At 36.9% G+C, this 25,313-nt stretch overlaps 1 protein-coding gene across 1 annotated transcript in view; it reads right to left on the minus strand.

Moving 5' to 3' along the window:
* gpc3 (glypican 3) overlaps positions 1 to 23,936 on the minus strand; it is a 719,214-nt gene extending 695,278 nt beyond the window's left edge. The window contains exon 1 of the mRNA XM_028815765.2: positions 23,321 to 23,936. Coding sequence (XP_028671598.1) covers positions 23,321 to 23,480 — 160 coding nt within the window. The 5' untranslated portion in view covers positions 23,481 to 23,936. The remainder of the gene's footprint in view (positions 1 to 23,320) is intronic.
* Positions 23,937 to 25,313: the final 1,377 nt, after the last annotated feature.

The raw sequence follows: 25,313 nt of genomic DNA on the forward strand, positions 1-25,313 counted from the left end.
ATTTGTTTCTTATCAAAATGTATACTGTATGACAGACAGCAACAAATAATAAACACATTTAAAATCTTTAACAAAGCCACAAATGTATCAAATGTTTATAAATTGTTAATTAAGAAGACACAAGACTAACATGCCTAACAGGTTTATAAGTAAAAGTTACATTTTTCTGCTAAAATAACAAGACTATTGTTAACTAAGCAGCAATTTCAAATTTGTCTTTATCTTTTCTTTTTTTAATTGAAAATGTAAACTACTGCACTTAAAACAAGCTCTCAGTCCAAATTCAAACGGTGTCCGTTTTAACTTAAAGGACAAAATAAAAAGGTCTTAATTCATTACAGTAGCTTTTCTTGTTTATCTAATTGGCCTCTCCGATTCCTTTTGTCTCAGTTTATTACTCTACTTTCTTTGGCTAATACTCCAATTGTCTCTCGTTCTCTTTTAAAACAAGACTTGACTTGCTTCATAAAGGAGCACTGCAAGTCAATTACCATAAAGCCTAGAAAAGCATGGGCTGAAAGGATCAGCGATTGTGATCGTCCATTTTACAGATCACCGATCAAGTCTTTTTTAGTGAAAATCAGCCAATCTAGATCGTTGGCCGATCGATTTGAGCATCTCTAATTCAGGGCAACAGCAGAGGGCAACAGCTAGTGCTGGTGTTTCACAGTTCTTGGGTTCCAAGTTTAATACCAATCTAGAGCATTTTCTTTATAGTAATTTTCATGTTATCTCCTGTTTTTTGGTTTCAATGCTTGTTTCCTCTGGCAATCCAGTAACATTATGTCAGGTTAACTGCTTTCTACGCGTTGTCACAGCTTATAACTGGGAAATTAACTAACATCTACTCTAGAGGTCCTTTCTGCCTTGTGCTTCATACTGATTTTATGCCAAAGTAAACAGATAGAAACAAACTACAGTATTAGTTTATGAAGCACCTTTCTAAATGAATACCACCTGAAAGTACAGAGTTAAAGTGAGTTATTAAAAACTAATTGCATACAGTGTATTTTTATTCCAATTAGAGCATAGGCAAGATATGGGGTCAGGGCCAAAATTAGTCAAAGCTAAAGACTAGTTTTAAAGACTAATTCCTGAACCACAAGACTGACCACCAATCATAATAAAGAGACAATCATTACTTTAACAGCACAGGTAAAGTAACTAATGACAGGAAAAAAATATATGTTCTTTTTAAAATAAGTATACTTTTTGAAACATAAAAAGCTGCAAAGCTTTGAATAATGAGAACTACAATTGCTACATCAGCTAACAAACTTGCATTCAAGAAAACGATGAGCTAACAATGACTGCATAGTGCACAACCTGTCACTGACAATGTTCAGAGTGTTTTAAATATTGATGAAGCAGTAACAGCCAAAGACACTGTTACTGTGGTTCTAGATGTCTCAGTGGTCCTATACCTTAAAATAGTGTTTTTGATTGTCCCCAGTCTTTTGCAAAATTGTGCATATGAAAACACATGTGTATGTAAATATACTGTAAATGTTTTGATAAATAATATATACAGCCTCTTGATCTTCACAAGCAGAGGCTTCCTCACTTTTCAGAGAAGCCCAATTATCCTCCAAGTATCCAATCAAATGAACAGTGGCTGGGTTTTTCTTTTTTCCCTATTGTGCTTTGTGTATAGCCAGCTATTTCTCATTCTGTATAAAAAGTCCCAGTGGCCTGAACTACCGGAGTTCCCTTGGTGCCATATGCAGCATTTTTGTTATTCAGCTCTCTTTCTCTTTCTTTAAATCATTTCTTCTCCTTCAGCGTGTCTTTTGCGCACCAAATATCCTCTGAAGTCCAAGCTGCACAGCAAAGAGCTTTTGTTTTGGAAAAAACATTTTTCTTAAATGTTTTTGACTACTGATGAAAAATATTTAACTAGTTTCACATATAATATATTCCAGTTATAAAATCAATTAAACATATTCAAGTCTAAATAATCACTTACAGTATTATTTCACTTTTTACTTCACAATAAATCCATTCACATCCTTTATTTATTTATTTTTTTAAGCACATTAGATCTCAAAGGAAGTAGGAGGACTTGACTTTAGATATGCTCCAAGTAACACAGCTAATCACCAGTCATTAAAACAATCCCAATCGGGATTAGTTTATAGTCTTTTAAACTGAATAAGCATGCTTGAAATAAAAACAAATAAATAAATAAATCATGCCTCCTGGGCAAAAGATGGTAAACGTTAGTGATCTGTGTGTTTGCTGCCCAAATCCAAGCCCAGAGGGAGAATAAAGGCATCATAAATGCACATTTAATGCATCAATTAAATCAACAACAACAAAAATGTCAGAAAGCTAGGCTTTGTGTAGAAGACACAGCCAGTGGGAACAAAAAAAAAAAAGAAAAAATCAAATTTGAAGCTACAATCTAAAGCCACAAAATTCCATAAACACCCCATTAATACCAGATATGCACTTCATCATGTCACACACAGTTACACTAATAAAATGGATGTTGGTGACAAAAACAGCACCAGAGTAAGTTTAAATGTATATAATTAAATGTATACAATTTGAAAGACACAAAGATTATCTCAAATACACTCTAAAATCAGTCACTAAGAGCCCATTCTTTTATGTCCATTATCAGTTTTGTAAAGTGTTGTTAAGGAGTAACAGTCTTGTTTGGCAGAAATGTCAATCCATTATGGAGTTTACACAATGCTTCAGGAACAACTTCAGCTAGACACCAAGCAGTGAACTACTATCTAGCAAATTCCACCATTTTACAAACTCACTATAAAAATTTCAGGGTGACAGGAAGCCAGAATCTATACAATCACCATTGGGCAAAAGACAGAGAGCTGGATTATCGCAAGGTACACCTGCACATATACTCAACCTCATTCATACCAGGACAGCTTATTGTAACTAATTAATCTGATTTGTTTAAATTTTAGGATGCAACAGGAAATAATGCCTACAGAAAGCCACATGAACACAGGAAATGCATGCAAACGACACACAGGCAAAAAATATGAAGCAAGTTAACGGACCACTGTGCCACCTACTTAACTGCCAGGATACTTTGTAACACTTTGTATTACACAGAAACAGGCAAGGTGTTAGAAAGGTCTTAAAAAGAAAATTTAAATAGACTAGAATTCTAACTAGCACTTTTTTTCATAGCAAAGTACATTTTAATCATTCTTTTCTAACACCCTCTCTTTTCTTTGTATCCATTTTTTCCTTGATCTATCATTTTATTTTTATAACTGATATAATTTTTTTTTTACAGTTTTCAATCTTGTGTCTTTTTCCTTTCAGACTATTTTTATGTGAAAATGCTCAAAAAGAAAATGCCAGTTGGCTCTCGTGCACTTTTTTAGGGGACCTGCAGTGATGTGAGAGCAAGCTGCTGCCAATTAACAACAGGTGTATGATAAGCAGAGCCTGATAACAGGTGGTCACACAGGGGCAGTTTAGAAAAGACACAAGGCCAAATGTCGTCTTCTTGCATTCTGAAGGCAAATCTGAGATACAGAATAAACACAAGCAAGCATAAGCAGAACATACAGTACATAATTCACATTGGAGGCAACCCAGGCAGGATATACACACTTCAGTAATTTAACTAGGGTGTAAAGGTTCTAAGGTAGCAACATATTCAAATATGATTTCCAAGATGCTTTTGATAGTGTTAAATATGTATATTTATAAATATCACTGAATGTGCAAGAGATCGGAAAGAGAGTATGGTGTTAAACTTAAGGGTTCTGTACAAACAGAAACTCATTAAATCTTTAATGCACACCAACCAAATAAGCCCAAACCTGAATTCAGAATAACAATCAATACTATAACTTACACATAGCTGAACATATTTATTGTCTGTTAGTGTCTTGTATATCTGTAGTATTAGGGTGTTGTACCGTGTTAGCCATTATGAATGTAGAGAAAAGCCAAGCAAAATGATACTTTTATTGGCTAACTAAAAAGATTACAATATGCAAGCTTTCGAGGCAACTCAGAAGACATCTTGCCTGAAGAAGTGGCCTGAGTTGCCTCGAAAGCTTGCATATTGTAATCTTTTAGTTAGCCAATAAAAGGTGTCATTTTGCTTGGCTTTTGTCTATTAGTGTAAAGATAACCAGAATAAGCAATAGGGACGTAGAACAATATTAACCTCAGCATATTAACATACAATAGAGGCAAGAAGTAAAAGACTGATAAAGTCAACCGTGACCTTAACGTCTAACTCCAGCCCTTTGTAAAGCACCTAAGTACAATGATTTGCTTATCTAACCATCTGTTCCTTAAACATAAGCTTCATTTAACTGCAGTTGTGGTTTATCTGTTTCAATTTTAACAAGTGACAGGAATAATGATAATTGGGTTTTAGTTATGAATTGTGTGTCATGTATTATAAACTTATCATGAAAAGTAGGGTGAGTACATTTAAATTGTAGGTATTTCTTACTGTACTTGACCTATGTTGTATGCTGGAATTTGGGACTGTAGTGCAGGCTTCTCACTTCAGTCCAGTTGAGTTGCATACTTGCTGTTTTATGTGAGTCAGGTACAAATTGTAGGGGCATCAAATAAATCTCTCAAAGTAAATTTGTACATACGGCCGAATTGAACAGGGAGGACAAACAGATGAACTCAGGACCTAAAAGAATTAAGAATATAAATGAAGACAAATAATGTAAATGAAATAGGAGACTGGTGAAAAAACATGTATAAAGGATAAAGAAATACAGCTAAAAGCATTCAGAAAATTTAACAGATTTCTGTGTCAACAAACATCAATGTTGTAAAGGATCTTATGTCCAAAGGATGTGATGGAGTTTTCAGTCAGTCAGTCATTTTCCAACCCGCTACATCCTAACACAGGGTCACAGGGGTCTGCTGGAGCCAATCCCAGCCAGCACAGGGCACAAGGTAGGAACAAACCCTGGGCAGGGCACCAGCCCACTGCAGTGATGGAGTTTTCAATAATAAAAATTGGGAAAACTTTAATCCTTTAGTATCTACCTTAGTTGAGCAGCACAAAAGAGTAGGTGCTTCATTACTATGTAAGCATTTGGAATTTCAGATTGACATAAATTAGCAGAATTTACAGACCCAGAACAAAATAAAGATGGTCACTCCAGACAGTAAGAAATTAGTGAGGAGTGAGAGGCAGATATGAAAGATCCCTGCCTGTTTTAGAATGACAGGAAAAAAGCAAAGAAGACTATGTAAAAGTGGTATAGGCCATCACTTTTACACAGTATAAAGACCTCTATAATACCAGCCAAAGTGGGACAGCCAGGCATTTTCTATTGACTTTGATTTCCTTTTGCATAATAGCTTTAAAAAAAAAGGATATATTTTTGTCTGTTTTGGGATGAAGAGATAGATGTTAGTATTGAGAGGGTAACCATCAGCAAACAAAAAAGGAAAACAACTGCATGAAATAAAATTAAATTGTAAAATTAGTTTTAAAGATATAACATATGTATGTGTGTTTAATTGTCATGTGCAAAAATATTTATCTTAAGGAAGAGTTTGAACCAAGTACAGCTGAAGATTTCTAGTGTCCCTTTTTCCTTGCACTACTCAGTAAATTGCGTGGATTAAATTTTTAAAGAAAAGCATTTCTTCCTCTAAGAAAAGATATTTTTCACTGAATGTGTTACTTGTGTTGTGTTCCTGTTGACTTGCGTTAAACATAATTGCTTTTGCAAAGCCTGAATAATCTTGTCAAGTCAATATAGGAAATGAAGACACAAGAGAAAGCCTAGACTGCACATTACATTGTTTGGTTGGGGGGTTGGGGAAGAGCTATAACTGGAAGAGGACAAGTGACAGAAAACAGGAGATAATAAGGAAAAAAAACAACAGATAACAGAACTGTAAAAATAACAAAAAAAAAAACAAGGAAGAAGACAGAAATAATAAGATACAGGGATACAGTGGTGCTTAATTACTGAGGAAAGGTATAATTTTATTAAAATATGTTTTATGCCCAAATATATTATCATTTAGATAGTCAAAGACTGGAGGACTGGGGCTGGTTTACCTTTGTACATTATATAACTTATGTAAGTCAAACTCATCTAACAAAAAAGAAAAGAAGAGTGACACATGTTTCAATTAGGAGTCCCTTGTGGATGAAAGCAGGAGCTAAAGCATTTGTTAACTTAACCTTGCTTCATTTAGTTTTACAAATGAGAAGCTAGAGACAAACAGTCAGATAAGGATTAAAGAGACAAATGAGTGGAGTTAGAGGCACAGGAGAGCTGAATACTGGAAAGTTCACAGAAACCTCTCCACCAAGCAAAGACTGCTCAAAGGTCCAATTATCACAGTCTGACAGGTATGACACAATAGGCAGATGTTCCAGTTAGAGTTACATTGAATACGTCCTAGATCACAGCATTTGCATTTTAAAAAAAAAAAACAAAAAAACACAGGCACAACAGTATATCGTTGCAGAATGTAGGACAGGTCCCAGAAATATGAAGATGACCCTGAAATATGTCCAGTATATCAGAAGTAAGAAGCCTTCCACCCATACATTATAGATCCAGGCTAATCTGTTCGAGGGTTGCTAAAAGCTGGAGCCTATTGTCTGTAGTACCAGGGATTAAGCAGTAACTGAATCGGGAGAGGGCACCAGTCTATCACTGGCCACTCCCAAACTCACTCATACCAGGCCAATTTAGAATCTCCATTTTAAACATCTTTGGAATATTGGATATAGCTTTCTTCCATTTTTTTCCCTACAAGTTTTTTTGGGAGTTTTTTTTTCTTGTCTTTTTTGGGAGTCAAGGTTGGAGGACTGTCAAAAAACAGGACCCGTTAAAGACCATTAAGGCATCCCTTGTGAGATTTTTAGTTATACAAGAAATAAATTGTTTTTGTTAATATTGGAGAAAACCCATACAAACACAGGAAGAATGTACAAAGTCAAAATATATTGCATAATGAATTCAAGACTGTATACCAACAATGCAGCAGTGTTAACTTATACAGCATTAAATCAAAACCAATAAACAATATTTTCCAAAGAACGCTGACTATTAATAACAAAAAATGACATAATTTAGGACTCTTCTATCTATAATAAAAACCAAAATATCCACTGCAACTTATATTTTACACTTTGTGTCCAACCAGGAACTTTGTTTGCCTTTTCTCTGTAGCTCACCACTCAGCTGATATTGAAAAAAAGCCACTACCTGTTTTAAAATGTTCACAAGAGCAATCCATGTCTGCATGCAAACCTTAACAGCCATATATCTTCAAGAAACCCAAGTTCACTCTCCCCTTCCATTCAAATACAGTGCATCCGGAAAGTATTCACAGCGCATCACTTTTTCCACATTTTGTTACATTACAGTCTTATTCCAAAATGGATTAAATTCATTTTTTTCCTCAGAATTCTACACACAACACCCATAATGACAATGTGGAAAAAGTTTACTTGAGGTTTTTGCAAATTTATTAAAAATAAAAAAAAACTGAGAAATCACATGTACATAAGTATTCACAGCCTTTGCTCAATACTTTGTCGATGCACCTTTGGCAGCAATTACAGCCTCAAGTCTTGTTGAATATGATGCCACAAGCTTGGCACACCTATCCTTGGCCAGTTTCGCCCATTCCTCTTTGCAGCAACTCTCAAGCTCCATCAGGTTGGATGGGAAGCGTCGGTGCACAGCCATTTTAATATCTCTCCAGAGATGTTCAATCGGATTCAAGTCTGGGCTCTGGCTGGGCCACTCAAGGACATTCAGAGTGGTCCTGAAGCCAATCCTTTGATATCTTGGCTGTGTGCTTAGGGTCGTTGTCCTGCTGAAAGATGAACCGTCGCCCCAGTCTGAGGTCAAGAGCGCTCTGGAGCAGGTTTTCATCCAGGATGTCTCTGTACATTGCTGCAGTCATCTTTCCCTTTATCCTGATTAGTCTCCCAGTCCCTGCCGCTGAAAAACATCCCCACAGCATGATGCTGCCACCACCATGCTTCACTGTAGGGATGATATTGGCCTGGTGATGACTGGTGCCTGGTTTCCTCTAAGCGTGACACCTGGCATTCACACCAAAGAGTTCAATCTGTCTCATCAGACCAGAGAATTTTCTTTCTCATGGTCTGAGAGTCCTTCAGGTGCCTTTTGGCAAACTCCAGGCGGGCTGCCATGTGCCTTTTACTAAGGAGTGACTTCCGTCTGGCCACTCTACCATACAGGCCTGATTGGTGGATTGCTGCAGAGATGGTTGTCCTTCTGAGAGGTTCTCCTCTCTCCACAGAGGACCTCTGGAGCTCTGACAGAGTGACCATCGGGTTCTTGGTCACCTCCCTGACTAAGGCCCTTCTCCCCCGATCGCTCAGTTTAGATGGCCGGCCAGCTCTAGGAAGAGTCCTGGTGGTTTTGAACTTCTTCCACTTACGGATGATGGAGGCCACTGTGCTCAATGGGACCTTCAAAGCAGCAGAAATTTTTCTGTAACCTTCCCCAGATTTGTGCCTCGAGACAATCCTGTCTTGGAGGTCTACAGACAATTCCTTTGACTTCATGCTTGGTTTGTGCTCTGACATGAACTGTCAACTGTGGGACCTTATATAGACAGGTGTGTGCCTTTCCAAATCATGTCCAATCAACTGAATTTACCACAGGTGGACTCCAATGAAGCTGCAGAAACATCTCAAGGATGATCAGGGGAAACAGGATGCACCTGAGCTCAATTTTGAGCTTCATGGAAAAGGCTGTGAATACTTATGTACATGTGCTTTCTCAATGTGTTTATTTTTAATAAATTTGCAAAAACCTCAAGTAAACTTTTTTCACGTTGTCATTATGGGGCGTTGTGTGTAGAATTCTGAGGAAAAAAATGAATTTAATCCATTTTGGAATAAGGCTGTAACATAACAAAATGAGGAAAAAGTGATGCACTGTGAATACTTTCCGGATGCATTGTATATACATCAGTGGCTTTGGTTTAGTCCTCAGCATTGTATACTTCACACTTTAGCAATCATTCATCACTATTAAACTGCTAACCTTGTCAAATGCGACCAAAATGCAGATACAAAAATGTAGACTAAGAGGATTATTGTTTCTGTTAATATGACTATTAATATCCATCACGCCTAGAATTTCAGCTTTATACATCTCTGGGAACAGTGACTTCACATTTTAGCAAATGGTATAAGAAACAATACTTAAGAGGGTTAACTTTATTCTTTACAACAAAAAGCACTATGGCTTCACATATATACTTGCTTGGTTCTTTTGTCCAATTATCTGTTTGCTACTCAGATTATCTCAATCAGTGTCAGAGCGAGATCCTATCATAGCAGATTCATGTACATATCTTAACATTCAATATAACAACCAAAGCAATAAAAGTTATCCTCGAAGAAGACTACAAAAGTCTGTTCCCTTAGCAAAACCAAAAAAATGCTTTCGAAGACAAATAATATATAGTACTGACAAAATACTGCCAAATGACAAATGCTGCATTAATATGTAAAACAGAAAACAAACCCCAAAACAGCATTAACACAATCATTTGACCTTGCAACTGGAATACACCTACCACGCAGAATGAATTCAACAGAGAAAAGTACAAAAATGCAGTCAGAATAAATTTTGAATAAATTATTGTAATTGTAATTATTTCTCATCTGCAAAAACAGTTTTATTTTTACTCTGAACAAAACAATTTCAAATAACACACTTACGAATGGGTGCTGGACTATACTAAACAATTTATTCACTCAATGTGCATCCTACATTCATGCATATAAATTAAAGGTGTAGATGAAATTGATGTGGTTAGTGCGGTGTCCTCACTACTCTGGGGACCTAGGTTTGAATCTCAGCTCAATTCTTGTCTTTGGGACTCTGCATAATTTTTCTCTGGGCCATACATATTTCTCTTCCATCCAGAATATGGGCATGTTAGGGTAATTAGCCTTGTGTGAATAAATGTGGGTGTCACATCAAGAACTGATTTCCCATCCACAGCTGGTTTTCACTTTGCACTTACCGCTCTACAGGCCTGCATTTGAATCAGCAGGTTAAGAATAAGAATGTGTTCCGCTCACTGTCTGTGTGGTATTCAGAGTCTCCTCATGTCTACTTGTGTCTTTCTCAATTTTTTTCCAAAATTGAGAAGGTTAGGCTGACAGGAAACTTTAACTGTCTCTTGTGAGTGAGTGAGTGAGTGAGTGAGTGAGTGAGTGAAGTGTAATGTGAGTGAGTGAAGCGAGTTCTGTAATGGACTGGTGTCTGCCGTAAACGCGTTGGAAGCCTACAACCCTAAAATTACATTAGAAGTTCAAAAAAAATGGGTGAATGGAAAAAATGAACAGAGGGATGAAGAAAATCGTATTTATTAGCATATGCATTAACAAATGTTAAACCTTAAGAGTTTGGCTGTGTAAATGATGAGGCAATTTTAAAGACACAATTTACAATGTACTATTCATAAGCAGCAAGACAGACAAAGATGTGTGAAAGTTTTAACACAACATGGCTAGAATTTGGAATAGCAGTTCTTCAGAGTTCAAATCACTATTGACTGGTCAGTATACAGAAGACCGCCGCGAAGTCGCGGTTCAGAGTTCGTGTCCTCAGTCATTTGCGAATTTTTCCTTAGAACCCATCTAATAATTGTTAGCGGAAACCGCAAATATCCTCCGCAATTTTTATGGCTTTTATCATGGCAATTCTGCACTGTAGAGAGACCAGGAAGCAACTGTATTGGAAAACGTGGCTTGGGATGGTGAAAGTAGCCAACAGAATTTGAAACTGCAACTCCCAGCAGTCCCCGCAGTGGCTCTGATTGGTCTTCTGCTGAGGGTGCTGGGGCTGTTGGGGTCAAAGTATGTCAATGCGGCTTTTAAAAAGGGGGCTGGTGACCAAAAGCAAAAAAAAAAAAATTTTGTAATTTGTGTTACAAGTTCCTGTCTGCCTGCCTTCTGTTGGGTTACCTGTACTTATTCGTTTTGTCCTGGATTGTTTCGTGCATCTGGATTGTCTGTCGTCTGCCTGTGTACACGAGGACTGTAAGTGGATTCATGGCCATCCTGCAAAGAAAGGAGAGCTCCTGAACCCATCTTCACCCTTTCAAGAACTAGCGGTAGGACCATCTTTACATTCCCATTCAACGTGCTGGACTATTTATTTTCATCATTACATTTCATCTGTTGCCGTTTTTCATGAACATTTTTCCATGATTTACTCTGTGTGTTTTGTTTGTGCTTTGTTGTATTTAACGTGTAATCGCCGTAAGGGGAACAGGGGAGGTATCGTTGTTTTTATTTATTTCATCCGTTTTCACTACATTCTTTATTTGCTGTTTGAATACCAGTTTGCTTTGTTTTTGTCTCTGTTTGTGAGTGTGTGCGGGTCCGGCCAAGGTTGAGTGCGTCCCTGGAATCTCCACCATAAAAATAAATAAATCGCCATCTTCGACGGTGTGAATCTTAGCGGCACTGGACCGCTACAGCGTTATTCATTTTTCCTTGCTGCTGATTGACTGTGATGCATCCTCAGCTGAGTGTTCTTCAAAAAAAACCCTCTTAAAAAACGCTGATAGACTACCTTCACATTGCTCCCTTACTTGCTGGGCTTACTTGCAGCTGCTGTGTCGCGTGATATGCTTCTTGCATGACGCTACGCATACTTAAAAGCCTGAACAGCATGGGTCCTTTTTGGCTGATTGCTTTGTTTCTCTCTCCCCCACCAGACATCCTCTGCTCCTTTTGCGGGTCCCGCTCCCATTGTGCTCCCCTATGATGTTTGCCTATTCTTTTAATCGATAACTAACTGTATACTGAGCTCGTTTTACTTCAGAAAGAGACATGTTTGTTTGAAGTGTTTGAATAAAATTGTCTCTACAATTTCCTCTGATTCTGTGCAATTCTGTTACCCAAGTGTGACACCCTGCAGCCTGACTGTCTCTGGGATTGAGCCGCTGCACTATAGCCTGCCAGCATCAGTGCTTACCTCTGTGTGCTTGCGTGCAGCCAGTTCAAGCGCAGTTGGCTCGGTGATTTCATCCATGGCGTCAGTTACACCTTGTACATATTGTTCCAATAGTTTTTTTTAAATAGTTTTTCTAGTTCATTAGCAGTGAGTAAAATGATCAGTGTTGCAGTAATTGTGATGCTCTTTGCATGAAAAAAGTGTTCTATTAAAATTTTACTTTTTCTTTGTGAATTGTGACATTTACTTAAAGTGCAGCAAAAAAGTATTTTGTGTCCAGGGATGCATTAACCCCCAAGTATGTGGCAGTTTAAGAGTTAAAGCCCCAAGATGCCACCGAAACGCCGTGAACCTTCTAAGGCTTCTGGCAATGAAAACGCGCTTGCCTGAATTCGAGTATATATAGTGGTAACATCGGTATTTTACATACTAGCACTGCGGGAGACATAGCAGTACAGTACTGTGCAGTATACAGGTTTACATTTACATTTTTTTTTTAGGTAATGTATTAAGCTGAGTTTGAAATTAAAGTGTTTTGGGGGCATATTTAGGGTTTAAAATATAAAAATATGTATTTTTTTTCTAATTACATCCAAAATTTGTGGTTTTTCACAATTCGCGGGTGCTCTAGTAACGTAACCCCCACGAATTTTGGGGGTGTACTGTACATTTAAAATTACCTGACAGTACTAACAGTATATAGTAATTTGAAGAACATGTTTCTACTTCTACTAATATATACTGCTACTAACCACCTTCTTCATTACTGTCTAAAGAAGATGAATGTATTTATTTGTAAAATTAAACTTACACAAATATCACATTGACTGTGTTCAGATTTGTCACTTATTTTGTTCAGTTTGGAAAAAATATGTGGTATATTGCCAGCTTGACTGCAATAACAAATAAAGTTTAGTACATGGCATTTGCTAAGGTGAATTACATGTTGTATTACCAATTTTCTGTTAAGGTATCATGCCATAGACCCACAAATTTCTCCTTTCACCACAAAGGCAAAGCATGGTGATTGACAGTTATTTATTTGCCAGTACTTTATCTTTTTCTAAACACTGCAGATGAACAATTATGACATTGACAGTATCTTGAACAGGTCAATATTAAATAAATCACAAATAAGAATGTACTGCTCAGCCCTAGTACAGATGATGCCCTCTACACTCAATGTGAAAACACCAACAACATTTTTTGATATAGCACATTTTCTACATATAATGTAGCTCAAAGTGCTTTACATGATGAAGAAAAAAAAAAAAGGCAAAGTAAGAATTAAAATAAGACAACACTAATTAACATAGAATAAGAGTAAGGTCCGATGGCCAGGGAGGACAGAAAAAACAAAAAAAAACCCAGATGGCTGGAGAAAAAAATTACATCTGCAGGGGTCCCAGACCATGAGAATCTAAATGATGCTTCTATAAATTTGTTAGTATATAGTTTACACGCATAGACATAACCATTTCTCTCAGAACTAGTAGTGCTATCCATCTAAGACAGGTTGAAATCTGAGTAGTCAACACAGACCTCAGTGTTAACAAGTGCAATGCACCAATCATTGCATATGGCTCCATTATATGCCATTTCGTATGGGATTCACAAAAAAAAAAAAAAAGTTTTCATGTTTGTGATGTGCCCTCTTTTGGACTGGTAGAGACATATCGACTGGATGGACACACAGACACTTATCCTTTTAAGTTTGATGATAAATGTCTTGCTGAATTAAGCAATTATAAAAACTGGAAACTAAAGTAAGAGAAGACCAAGTTCACATGATAAAAGTTTACTGAGCCAGTGGTCAGTAAAGCTACAGTATCTAGAAAAAAAGACTACTGTAGTACAAAAGTTTTGTTTTGAATTGCTCCTTATTGTTATGTTCTTATTTTAAAAAATCTCTGTTGAGAAACATTTATAAATCAAATCATTCATTTTGGGCCTGGGTTTGTACACCATGCCCAGCTGTTGTCCACGAGGAGTTTATATGTCTTCTCTGTGTCGGAGTTGGTTTTCCTCCTGCATCTTTAAAAATGTGCATCGAGAGTATCAGTGTGCACAGCTACAGCATACAATGGACTGGCAGCCTGTATGGGGATGGGTTTTGCTTTATGTCCAATGCTGTCTGGATAAAATGTGGCTCCACACAATACTGAATTGGACTAATTAGATGTATGCTTAATTATTTTCAAAATATTTCTCAAAACTCACACAACTCCAGTTATTTTAAATATTTGTTACAGTTTATTTAAGGTATAAAAATTATGTTCATGTTTTTTTTTCACATTTTGACTTTGTATTTTACTTTTACTGCGGTGGGTTGGCACCCTGCCCGGGATTAGTTCCTGCCTTGTGCCCTGTGTTGGCTGGGATTGGCTCCAGCAGACCCCCCCGTGACCCTGTGTTCGGATTCAGCGGGTTGGAAAATGGATGGATGGATGGATTTTACTTTTATCGTATACACATTTATCTCTGAAGTTACTATATACTGTACTCCCTGCAGTAAGACTTGCATCAAAGTTTCTAGTTACATTTGTATTTTTGTTTAAAAGCTGGATAAATTCTGAGCATTGCTAAAGGCATCATATTACATTATAAAAAGGATACAATTATGAAATATTCTTTTTATGAAAATGCATTTTTAAATATATTACAATACATATGTTTTGTTATTTCTTAATTCATTCATTCATTGTGTGAATTTGATTTCTTCAATATAGGACCATGGAAAGTGTGGTATTTACCCAGCATCAACAGGTGTGAGGCAAGAACCAATCTTAGATGGGCTGCCTTTCTATTGTACAGCACTCATATGGATGTCTTCTCACTGCATCAATATAAAGTCACCAATTACAAACTCAACAAGTACTTGGCTGGAAAATAAAGCCAAGTCTCTGATTCTGTAGATGAGCAGTACTAACCACTGCATCATGATGAACATATGAAATCTGAGTACATACAAAAACTAATAAGCTATACAAAGCAAAAAGAAATGTTACTGAAAAAAAAATATTGCCCTCAATGTAATCCCTAAATAATCAAATGTGTTAGAGCAGCATATTGCATATTTTTCTTGAATGCTTACCTTTAAACTTAAGATGCACGCTGTAGCTGTTATAATTCATTTTGCAAGCATGTATAATGTGGCATAAAATCCTGTTTTAATTTTGTACGCCTTACACCATTTTGCATATATTCATCATAGAAGCCCCTATTTTGCTTACAGTTGCTATGGCCCTTGTTAGGCATGCGAAACATGGGTCATATGACCTATGACATCATGACAGCCATGTTATACAAGATGGTGGCATACAGCCAGCAGATTAAACACGAACTGCTCTGCTGAAGATTTGTGAGATTTAATTAGGGAAAGGAATACTTAGTTACAGTTAACATCTTTGCTCCTGTTCTTTGGACTCTGACATTCACCTCACATTTTGCCATTGCTTGATGATATTTTTGACTGTTGATAAAACCAGCACCTATCTTTTATTTAAGCCAGAATTTGTGCCATTATCTTGTGGTCAAAAGTATTTTTTTTATTTCTTGTAGGACTAACCCTGAAACACCTTGGTTAAAATAAAAGCTTGGACCTCTTACATTATAATGAAAGCCCCTGAGATGATCTGGTCAGATTTAGAAAACTTGAAACACAATTACGCCTCTCTATTAAAGGAAGCAGAAATAGTCAAGTTAACTGAAAGGATAAAAAAAAAAAAATTCTCGTAGGCCCCAAAATATGAGATAGTGATTTAAAGTCTAACAAAATATTAAGTTTAAAAGAAAGAACTCGGTGCATTTCTGAGGGACAGTGCCTTTAGTAGGGCCCTATGGATTCCACTTTCACACAATTATGGAGAAAATTAAACAGACTTTCCATCTAAAAATAGTTTTCATTTGTTTCATTATATTAAACCTTCAAACCATTTGTTACTCCTCAAAAAAAAAAAGATGCAGCTAAATTCTCTTTGCACAAGAAAGTAGTGGAGTTTTCATAGTTAAGTGGATCAATTCAAAGTTTATGAGTCAAACACGCACAAAGTAGATTTTTTTTTTTTAAATTCTACCTTAAAGGTAACAACATATTGAACCTTGTGATAACTGAAACATCTAAGTCGTCAAAAAAAAAAAAAAAAGAAAATTCAGCACTGCCAGTCAAAGTTAGGGCTGAACTATATCCCAGTGAGGACTAGGTTATTCTGCAAAGCCTGCCAACACATCATTGACTGGACACACAAGTACACATGCAATGACCACCTTAAGTCTTAGACACATCTCAGAAACAACGAATGGACACAAGGTGAAGAAAATTCTGCAGTTCGTCAAAACACAATCACAAGTGCACTGACAGCTTGTGATTTCATACACAGGTTTCTGGAAGATTCTGTTGCTGTTTGTTCTGAAGTATTCCACTAGAGAAAATTATGAAACTCCGTCCATTTTTATTTAAATATTATCAAAGTGTTTGATGCAGATTTTGTAATTTCATTTAATATGTTGGTTTTGATTGCTGAATTTATGCAGCTGATGAACCCAAAGGCATAATTCTTAATTTGCTAAATATCCAGTATTTTCATGTATTTAGCAACATGATCGTGAATAAGGCCAACTCTAGGCCCAGGCCTATGGATGACATGACTAAGAGCGCCAAAACCTATCCAAGCCAAAATCTCCAAGGGAGATCCCCTCTTAGTTATCAATTTCACATGTGGTTTGCGAGCACACCGATCACACTCATTGATTTAATTCACAGTTGGTAACTAGACTGTCTCCTTGGGGAACTCTCTTTTCTATGTCATTTATGAATTGTGGACACTTGCACCCAGCACTGCCTGGTGGCACCATGTACCCTCAACCATGCCTTGATCATAAATTTTTCTATGCTGGCAGTCCAGAACACTAATTTTCCCTGACAGCAAGATGTTACTTATTAAAACCTTTACCTCATTACGTGTTGTTTGTTTTCACCACATAAGTTCTTTTCAGTCTTCATATTCTTGCTTTGATTCTGTTAATTTTTTTCCAACAAAACATTCAATTGATTTCTTTAAGTTTGGACAAAATTATATAAGATTCCTGGCTCATACTATATATTGCATAATCATTAAAAAGAAACAGGGCCCGTGTCCCTAATTAAGAAAGTGTGCAGTAAAAGATGCTTCCAGATTCTTCAATGCTTTACGTCGCAAAGGTATATTTGCGTATATCCTCCAGATCTGATAGGAAATCACTTGCAATATGTATTATATAGAGATATACAGTGCTCTACTATGAAGTTAGCACTGAGATGAAACATATTTTACACAACCTCTGACTAGGTATTTTATACATTTTGGTGACTTTTGGTTTAATTCAGTTGTTAGGAAAAGCTGGGCACATAAGTAATGACAAGTATCAAATCTTCTGCATTACCTACGTAATTGGGAAATCAGTTACACAGAGACAATTACACTTCAGATATGATTTTACTAACATGTACTTCTCATCATTACTTTCCATATAAGGATTTCTGGAAGTGAATAACATTTGCAATAACAGAAGTGACACTAATTTTGATTAATGCAGCCTAATCGTTTCAATTATTTATCAAGTTTACACGAGGATGTACTTTTTCCTTGTGCTCTATTCCTTTAAACCAAGAGGAATGCGCAGCAGCACATCATTAATTGAGAAAACAAGAAACATTAATTGATTGTACACATCTATTAACAGGAAATCAGACAGACAGCTGATAAAACAGAGCAGAAACAAAATGACAAAACAACACTAGCTGCAGATCTGTTAAACTTGAGATTGATCTTGTTCCTCTGTTCACTAAGACAGCTCTTAATACCATATTAGCAGTGGATCATGACCCTACAGTACTACATAATATGATAATAAGAGTAAATGATCTTCAGGTCTATCTTAAGTATACTGCAACTGATCCAAAATGTTCACATTTGCTTAGTCTTGCAAGTATGCTCTAATTTTAAATTATGAAACATTCATGTGCATTGTATATTTCAAGTTTATGCAAAATATTTAGGATAATTAAGATTGAAAGTTTCACCACTAATTGCTTTCCGCTTGCATTGCAATTTAAGTGCAGACATTTAAAAAAACAAACAGACTAAGAAGATAATGATGCAGTTGGTTTTTTCTACGACCCTGTATTACACTGCAAATTGTATGCAACAGAAAATAAAAGCATAAAAATTAGGGGAAAAAAGGGAAAAATAAAAATGGATTTTGGGAAAAACTAAAATGGAATTCATATGGCTCTACTTTATTTTGGCAATTCAAGGCATTTCTGAATTTACAGGAAAAGCAGTGTACTACTGCACAGGCAGGGGTGATATGGACGAGGCTTTCCCATTGTTTACAAATTAAAAGTTCTTTACTGGTGGCTATTACAATAAATAATATTCATAAAATAACAAGTGTAATAGACTCTAGATCGCAAAGAATTTTGTTAGCTCATTTTCCTACAGCAAATCAATTACCAGAGAATTCCTACAAAACATAAATTGAGATTTAGTTCAATAGATAGTGGACTCGTTGGGAAGAATATATTGAATGTATTACTCTAGAGGTAATATTGAACACTGTTTGTTTGCACAAGAAAACAATAAAATTTATTTCTTAAAGTTCTAGGCCACAAATAATCTCAGGAATCCTATGGTTGAGAAAAACAACCCCTTTCAAAAACGGATTTAGAGGGTTAACCTTGCAAACGGGTTTATTAGATCATCTGATAGTCCTGCTGAAGCCAGATTCTTTTTTTTTGTGGAAAAGAAGACTAGTACTCCTTTCCCTGCATTGATCATTAGATTTTAAATTAAATCACTTTTAAAATAACAATTGTCTCTTTCCAGTAATCGCCTCCTTTGATCGATCAAATAACAAGCTCTGTGGTCTTCAATAAACTGAATTTGAGGAGTACTTATAACCTAATTAAAGCTAAAGAGGGTGATGTACTTGAAACCACTTCATAGCATTAGAAATATTTACCAATGCCCTATGATTTGGCTAATGTCCAAGTGATGTTTCAATATTTTGTTAATGATGATTTTAAGATATGTTCTAGGAATGGATGTATTGCTTAACATAGATGATATCCTGTTTTTTTCCCTATAGATTTTGATTATAATGTTCAGCATGTGGGGATAGTACTTTCAAGATTATAAGCTTTGGAAAACTTGTAAATTGTGAATTTCATCATTTAGTACTTTGAAGTTATGTTCTATGAAGGGTTTTTTTTTACTGGAAAGAACAAAATTCCATAAAACAAGTACAAAGGTTTACAGGCTTTTCAAATTATTTTAGAAGATTTAAAAAATATTTAGCTTCATAATTGGTCCCATTACTGCCCTCACACATAAATCCTAACATAAATCTTAATGAACAAAATATGGACAGGAAGCGTTTCAGAATCTTAAAGGAGCCTTTACACATACCCCACTTTTAAGACAACTGAATATCAGTTAAAGTTTGCAATTAGAAATTAATACAATATCTCAATGATTCTCTAATATACTGAAATTACATCATTACACCATTTTTTCTCATAGAGTAACCCAGAAGAACAAAATTATGATGTTGGAAATATGAATTATTGGCAATCAAATTATCTTTGAGGAACTTAAGACTCTCGTTGAAAGGTGCTGAACATCTGTTTAATGTCTCCACCAATTAAAAAAAAGGTGAAACATATCAGGACAGCAAAATGTTAAAAGGCTAAATATGCTAGTGGGCATTATTTGTAATCCTACCGAGTGTGTACTTTTAATAGAGCCAGAAGTAAAATTGTATATACAGACAGATGCGCTTTCCCTGCAACCTAAAGTACTGTAGAAGAACTCTAGTCAGACTCAAAGCCAATTATTACCCATGAAAGATTTATACCTTTATTAGAATTAGAGGGAACCAACAAACACAATTGATTTGATCATGTCTTCCAGTAATTCCCACCCTAATACTCTTGACGGAGTGTGACTTGTTCCTACAAATAAGAGAAAAGCATTTGCGCCCCTGGGTCATGATTTGTATATTGCTACTTAGATCCTTCTTTTGGTGACCATCCCTTACACAACATGTAGAACACATCACTATCTGTGGTACTGTATCTGCACGAATACATAACCTACTGGTTAACAATCTGGTTTACACAATGGGAACCTTGGCTACCTCTGAACTGCCTATGGGAAAAGATTACTATAATATTTCATTTTAGACCTCCCTTTTTTTTTTTTTTTTTTTATAGGCAGTGACACTATTCTGGTTATTGTAGATTCACATTTTCTAAGAGTACTCTTTGTATTCTTCTTAAGTATCTTACTACTGCAAGAATAATTTATTAAGATATTTATTAGAGAACATTTTAGACTGCTTATTATTTGAAAAGATGAGATCTAGAAAGGCATCACCAGATGTTGGGCTTGAGACAAACTAGGTGAAAAAATAGTCAGCGGTAAATGTGAACAGGGGTGGATGGAATTACAAGCTGCAATCTACCTATGCACTAAAGAAAATCTCCATTAGCCATCAGCAGTTTAGCCACTTAACTGTAACAGTACTTACCTTAAGCAGAAGCAAGCCGCCCTCAGCCTGCATGCATGCCACCAGTTACATTCACCCCCTTCCTGAAAAATTCCACACAAGCGCCCAGTTGCCACCAGCAAGGAAATGCTGGGGATGACGCTCCAATTTTTTATCAAGTCATCTTCACTGAGACATCACAAATGGGATGCTAACATGGGTCATTGTCATTATAAGCTGCCATCTCTACTTCCATGTTAAAGAAGCCTCTGTAAACCACCAGAAGATTTGGCTGCTTAGCTGTGACAGTCTTTCTGCCGTGCAGCAGCAAGAACAAAAGCTGCAGCGCAAACACTTGAATGTATTTATGTCTAGTATGCCTAATTTGACCATAAAGACAGAAAAAAACCCTTGCATTGAAGTCTTGCAATTAAGATATGTGCAGGGGTTTAAAGAAAAACGTACAAAAACATAAAAGTTAGAAACTAGTTAAGTATATAAAAGTTAAATGAAAGGAATCATAAATCAAGGCCCAGGTGCAAAACAGTTGAACTAGTCAGGATTGTGTCTATGCTGTTGATCTTGTCCAACACAAGTGAAAATTTGAAAAGAATCCAATTTAGTCATCTGAAGCCCATGCAGGAGTGAGAGGAAAAAGTAATACAAATATTTAAAATCAGTGAAGACTTCTGATCATTAACAATACAATCCCAAACAGTGGGATACAGTACATGATGGCACACGTTACACAACTTCAGAACCTGCAATAAATTAACTAAAGTAAACCTCCTCATCAGTCACAACCAATCTAAGCAAAGAGTTAAAATAATTTAGTTGTTGGTACACTGCATCCAGTCACTAAGCTTTACAAGATTTCTGACTGTAGAATAATGAATTGTGTTTGAGATTAGAATGAAAGAAATTTTGCTTGTTGATCAATGTTTCTTCAGAACTCCGCAAATATCCACACAATTTCATGCATACGCTTCTGGATTTTTAGATTAATATTAAATCAATTATATAACAACAGTCTACTACTTAAACATTACATTATTTTTGTATAAACTTGAGCAAATGGTTATCGGAGTTCCAGTTTTCATACTGCATCATTACAGAAATAATTTTATATTACTGATACTAGTGTACTGTACTTTAACAGCCTAATGTATATTTCTCTTTTCCATTTTTGCTACTTTTATATGCATTTACATCTAACAGAGTTCCTCTTAATTTGGTTTCAACTAAATCAGCATGCAGGAATGATAACTGTGAATCTGTAAAATCATGCAAGGATACCAACACGTACTCTTTTGTGTCAGACAAAAACAAACTGCGTGGTTTACCACAAAACAATACAGAATTGAAACATTTACATTCAACTACTTTGAAATGCACAATCATGAAATCTGATAATATACAAATGTGTGCAACTACAAACTGCAGATGTGAAACAATGAGATAAAGCAGAATGCACTGCAACAGAGACTAAATCTAAAATGATACATGTGGAAATCAAGAGAGACAACAGTTAATATCTGCAAGCAGCAAGTGTTGTTCCCTAATTTATAATAAATGCCATTAACAGGATGGAGCATCAGAAGGTGTTTTACCGAACTAATAAGACTGCAACCACAAAAATTGAGCAGTAAAGCAGCAAACACAAGCACAACAAATGCACCCCTGGCTGACATCCACTTTCACAAGGCAAATACCAAGAACTAAAGATTGGGGTAGAAAGGAACTGAACACGATAAATTGATAAGTTTCAAGAGCCGGTAGAAGATGAAATACAAGTGAAGATGAGAAAGCAAAAAGTGTATGTCATTTTTCTAAATATGCAAGATACCAAAAGAATGGAAAGCACTGTTGATGTGTTCTGACTTAACTATTACTTTTTGACTCGTTCCTTTATCCAGTGTGACTTACAAGATCAGGGTACGGAGCAACTGCTTACATACATTTTTCAGAACAGAAGCGCACGCAGTTAAGTAACTTGCACTGGGTGACAACAGACTTGGACACAAGAACTGAACTACATCTTTGTAGTTTAACGGTTCAGGATTTGGCCACCACTATACTACAGGGATGAGTTGACTGGAAATATGTCAATTATTTGTGTCTGTACCGTAATAATTTTTGGGGGGCCAAGTGGTTATTCAATTGCTATATTGTGATACCATGCGCTCTATAATGCACAGACCGCGTGCAGTTGCTGCCGGAATAGACCCCTGTTAAGGTATACTGTAAAAATCAAGTTGAAAAAGTGGAAGGTCCGTATTTAAACAATGGTTACGTCCTATTATTCTGCTTTGCAACTTTACTCATGATTACGAATAAAAGTGCCATCCACGAACGATTAAGTACATGATTTTAACAATTTGATGTTTTATTTATAATTTATTTTTGACTATATCGTAAATTTCTATTTACCCACATTTTCGTACATGCCACAAAACATTTTATTCCATAGTGGTACACCTGGAGGACTAGCAGCTTAAGAGACTTTCTCAGGGATCCCGTTTATCTTGAGGATAGTTCATGGTGTAAATAGCGGCTTGTATTAATAGCGCTAATGTCCGACATGCAATAACAGACAATACTCTTCGAGTTCACTAACACGTTGCACATGAATGCAGAAAAGCCACCTTTACACGCGTTTTTATTCATCATGTAACATCTTGAGAACAGTTCAGACAGCAGTTCACATGAACTTCTCCAGTCCCTGTTTATGCCAAGTCCCACAACGGAAAGATGCATCATCCGAAAAGATGCCCGCCTCCACCCTCGTCCCACACCCAAACATCCTGGTCTCCATATACAAAGATAGGTACCTGTCACGGGACTCTCTGGGGCCCCCTTCGCCCCGGGATGCAGCAACTGAAAAGACTGACGAACTTCTCGGCAGTCGAGCACCTGTCCGTGAGGCTGCACTAGGCGAAGCACCAGCGCGAGGACGGGGAGCAGCGCGCCATGAGCCGGCGCTCGTAGCATCACGCGCCCCGTGTGTTCCGTGTCTGAGCGGACCCAGGCAGCTTTCACAGTCGGCGTTTCTCTGGTGAACACGCAGGTATGCTGTCTGTTCACGGAACAGGTATTTATTTCCTTAAAGTTCCACAAACTACACGACAAAACTTTCTGGGTTCTTCTTTCACTGTGAAGGCAGCCTGGACCAAAATTGCTCTCTTCCGAAGAAGCTTTAAAATAAAACGCAGAGCTTCAATACGCGAGGTAAATTCCTAGTTTTCCCCTTTCCTATCTCCGTCTAAGCATATGTACGCTTGTGTGATGACGAAGTTCTTTTTCTTGTGGTCTGCGTAGTCCGCCTTGCTGCTCACCACGAACTGCAGCCAACCCATCTGAGAGCAGAGCTTTAGTTTGCAGTGACTGCCTGACTGGGCTGCGCGACGCCGATACGTGGAACGCGCACCCCTCTCACAGCCCCTGCCCGCTCAGTCCGACACTACCCTGCTTTGTGACTGCAACTTGCTGCGTTCGCTCATCAGTCGCTTTCATGTTTATCTTTGAAGTTCCTGCGTATTTTATATTTGATATCTGTATGTTGGACCAGATAAAAGATGGATCCAAAAAAAGCTTAAGTCTGGGATCCGGCAAGGAAGATAAATACGATGCACGATCTATGTGGTCTTGGCGCTTGATTTGTCTTAAAACTTCAAGTGTGTTCCGGTTTTATTTTTTTTTATATAGTCCGTGCTTATGGCAGTAAATAAGAAGAAAATTACAATTCGTATTAAGAACAATTTTTTTCCACTTGAGGTTCGCTGGGTCCAAGGAATCACCCTAAAGTGCATGTTTACACACACCGCAATAATTTGACCATGCCAATCAGACCGATATTAGAAGTCACTGCAAGTAAATGTCACGCAGACACGTAAAGAACTTGCAAAATCTACACATATAGTGATCTGACTGAATGTTAACACGCTTACTAATGATGTGTAGCAGCACCGTCAACCACTACATCTCTAATGCCTATTAAGAAAACACGTATAACTAAATAAAATTAATATACTTTAGTGCTAGCATTGCCACCAAAAGTGCTATACATTATTCACAGGCAGATGCATATGTATTATAAGCTGTTGGTGCATTTATAATATGGGCAGCCATGTAGCACAACGGGTAGTTTTGTCAGTTCACGACAGCTGGACTCAAAATTCTGGCAGAGATAACTTAGTTAAAACTGCATGTCCCAGGCATGTTAACTGTTCCATAATACTCCAAAGACATGATAGTAGACTGGTAGCTCTAAATTAGTCTAGTGTACATGTGTAACTATGTTCTGCATGTACGGTATGTCTGGTTTATTCAGTGCTGCTAGAACAATCAGACGACTTGCAGATAGGTGCATTGAGTAATGTTAACCAACCCGCTGTGCCCATAATTTTGCCCTCCAAAGGATAAGCCTCCTGTCCATACTTTACATCTACTTCTTCCAGGGACATTGATCATCCCATCCTTCAACAGGAAACAGTGGGTTAGATGCAGGCAAGTATCCATGATTGTGGTAGTAATGCTCGATTGTCTGACACAGTTCATACCTTTCCCCCCATCCACGCCAAGTTTCTAATGAGCAACAATTTTCTTACTGAAAGTAGCACTGGTATCAAAGCACCACAGCAAGTTGGCAAGAAGAAACAAGAATGGGATCAGAATAAAAACAGCAGCCACGCTTAATGATAAGTCTAAAACCATGAACCACCACAGTTGCTTTATCAAGAGGAAACTATGCTAAGTAAATGGGTTATCAGTTTTTATTTGAATGCTGAAACTGTTTTTAACATTCTCTGCAAGTGGTGTTGCTTG

Source organism: Erpetoichthys calabaricus, chromosome 12 (assembly GCF_900747795.2).
Source record: "Erpetoichthys calabaricus chromosome 12, fErpCal1.3, whole genome shotgun sequence".
NCBI classification, from domain to species: domain Eukaryota; kingdom Metazoa; phylum Chordata; class Cladistia; order Polypteriformes; family Polypteridae; genus Erpetoichthys; species Erpetoichthys calabaricus.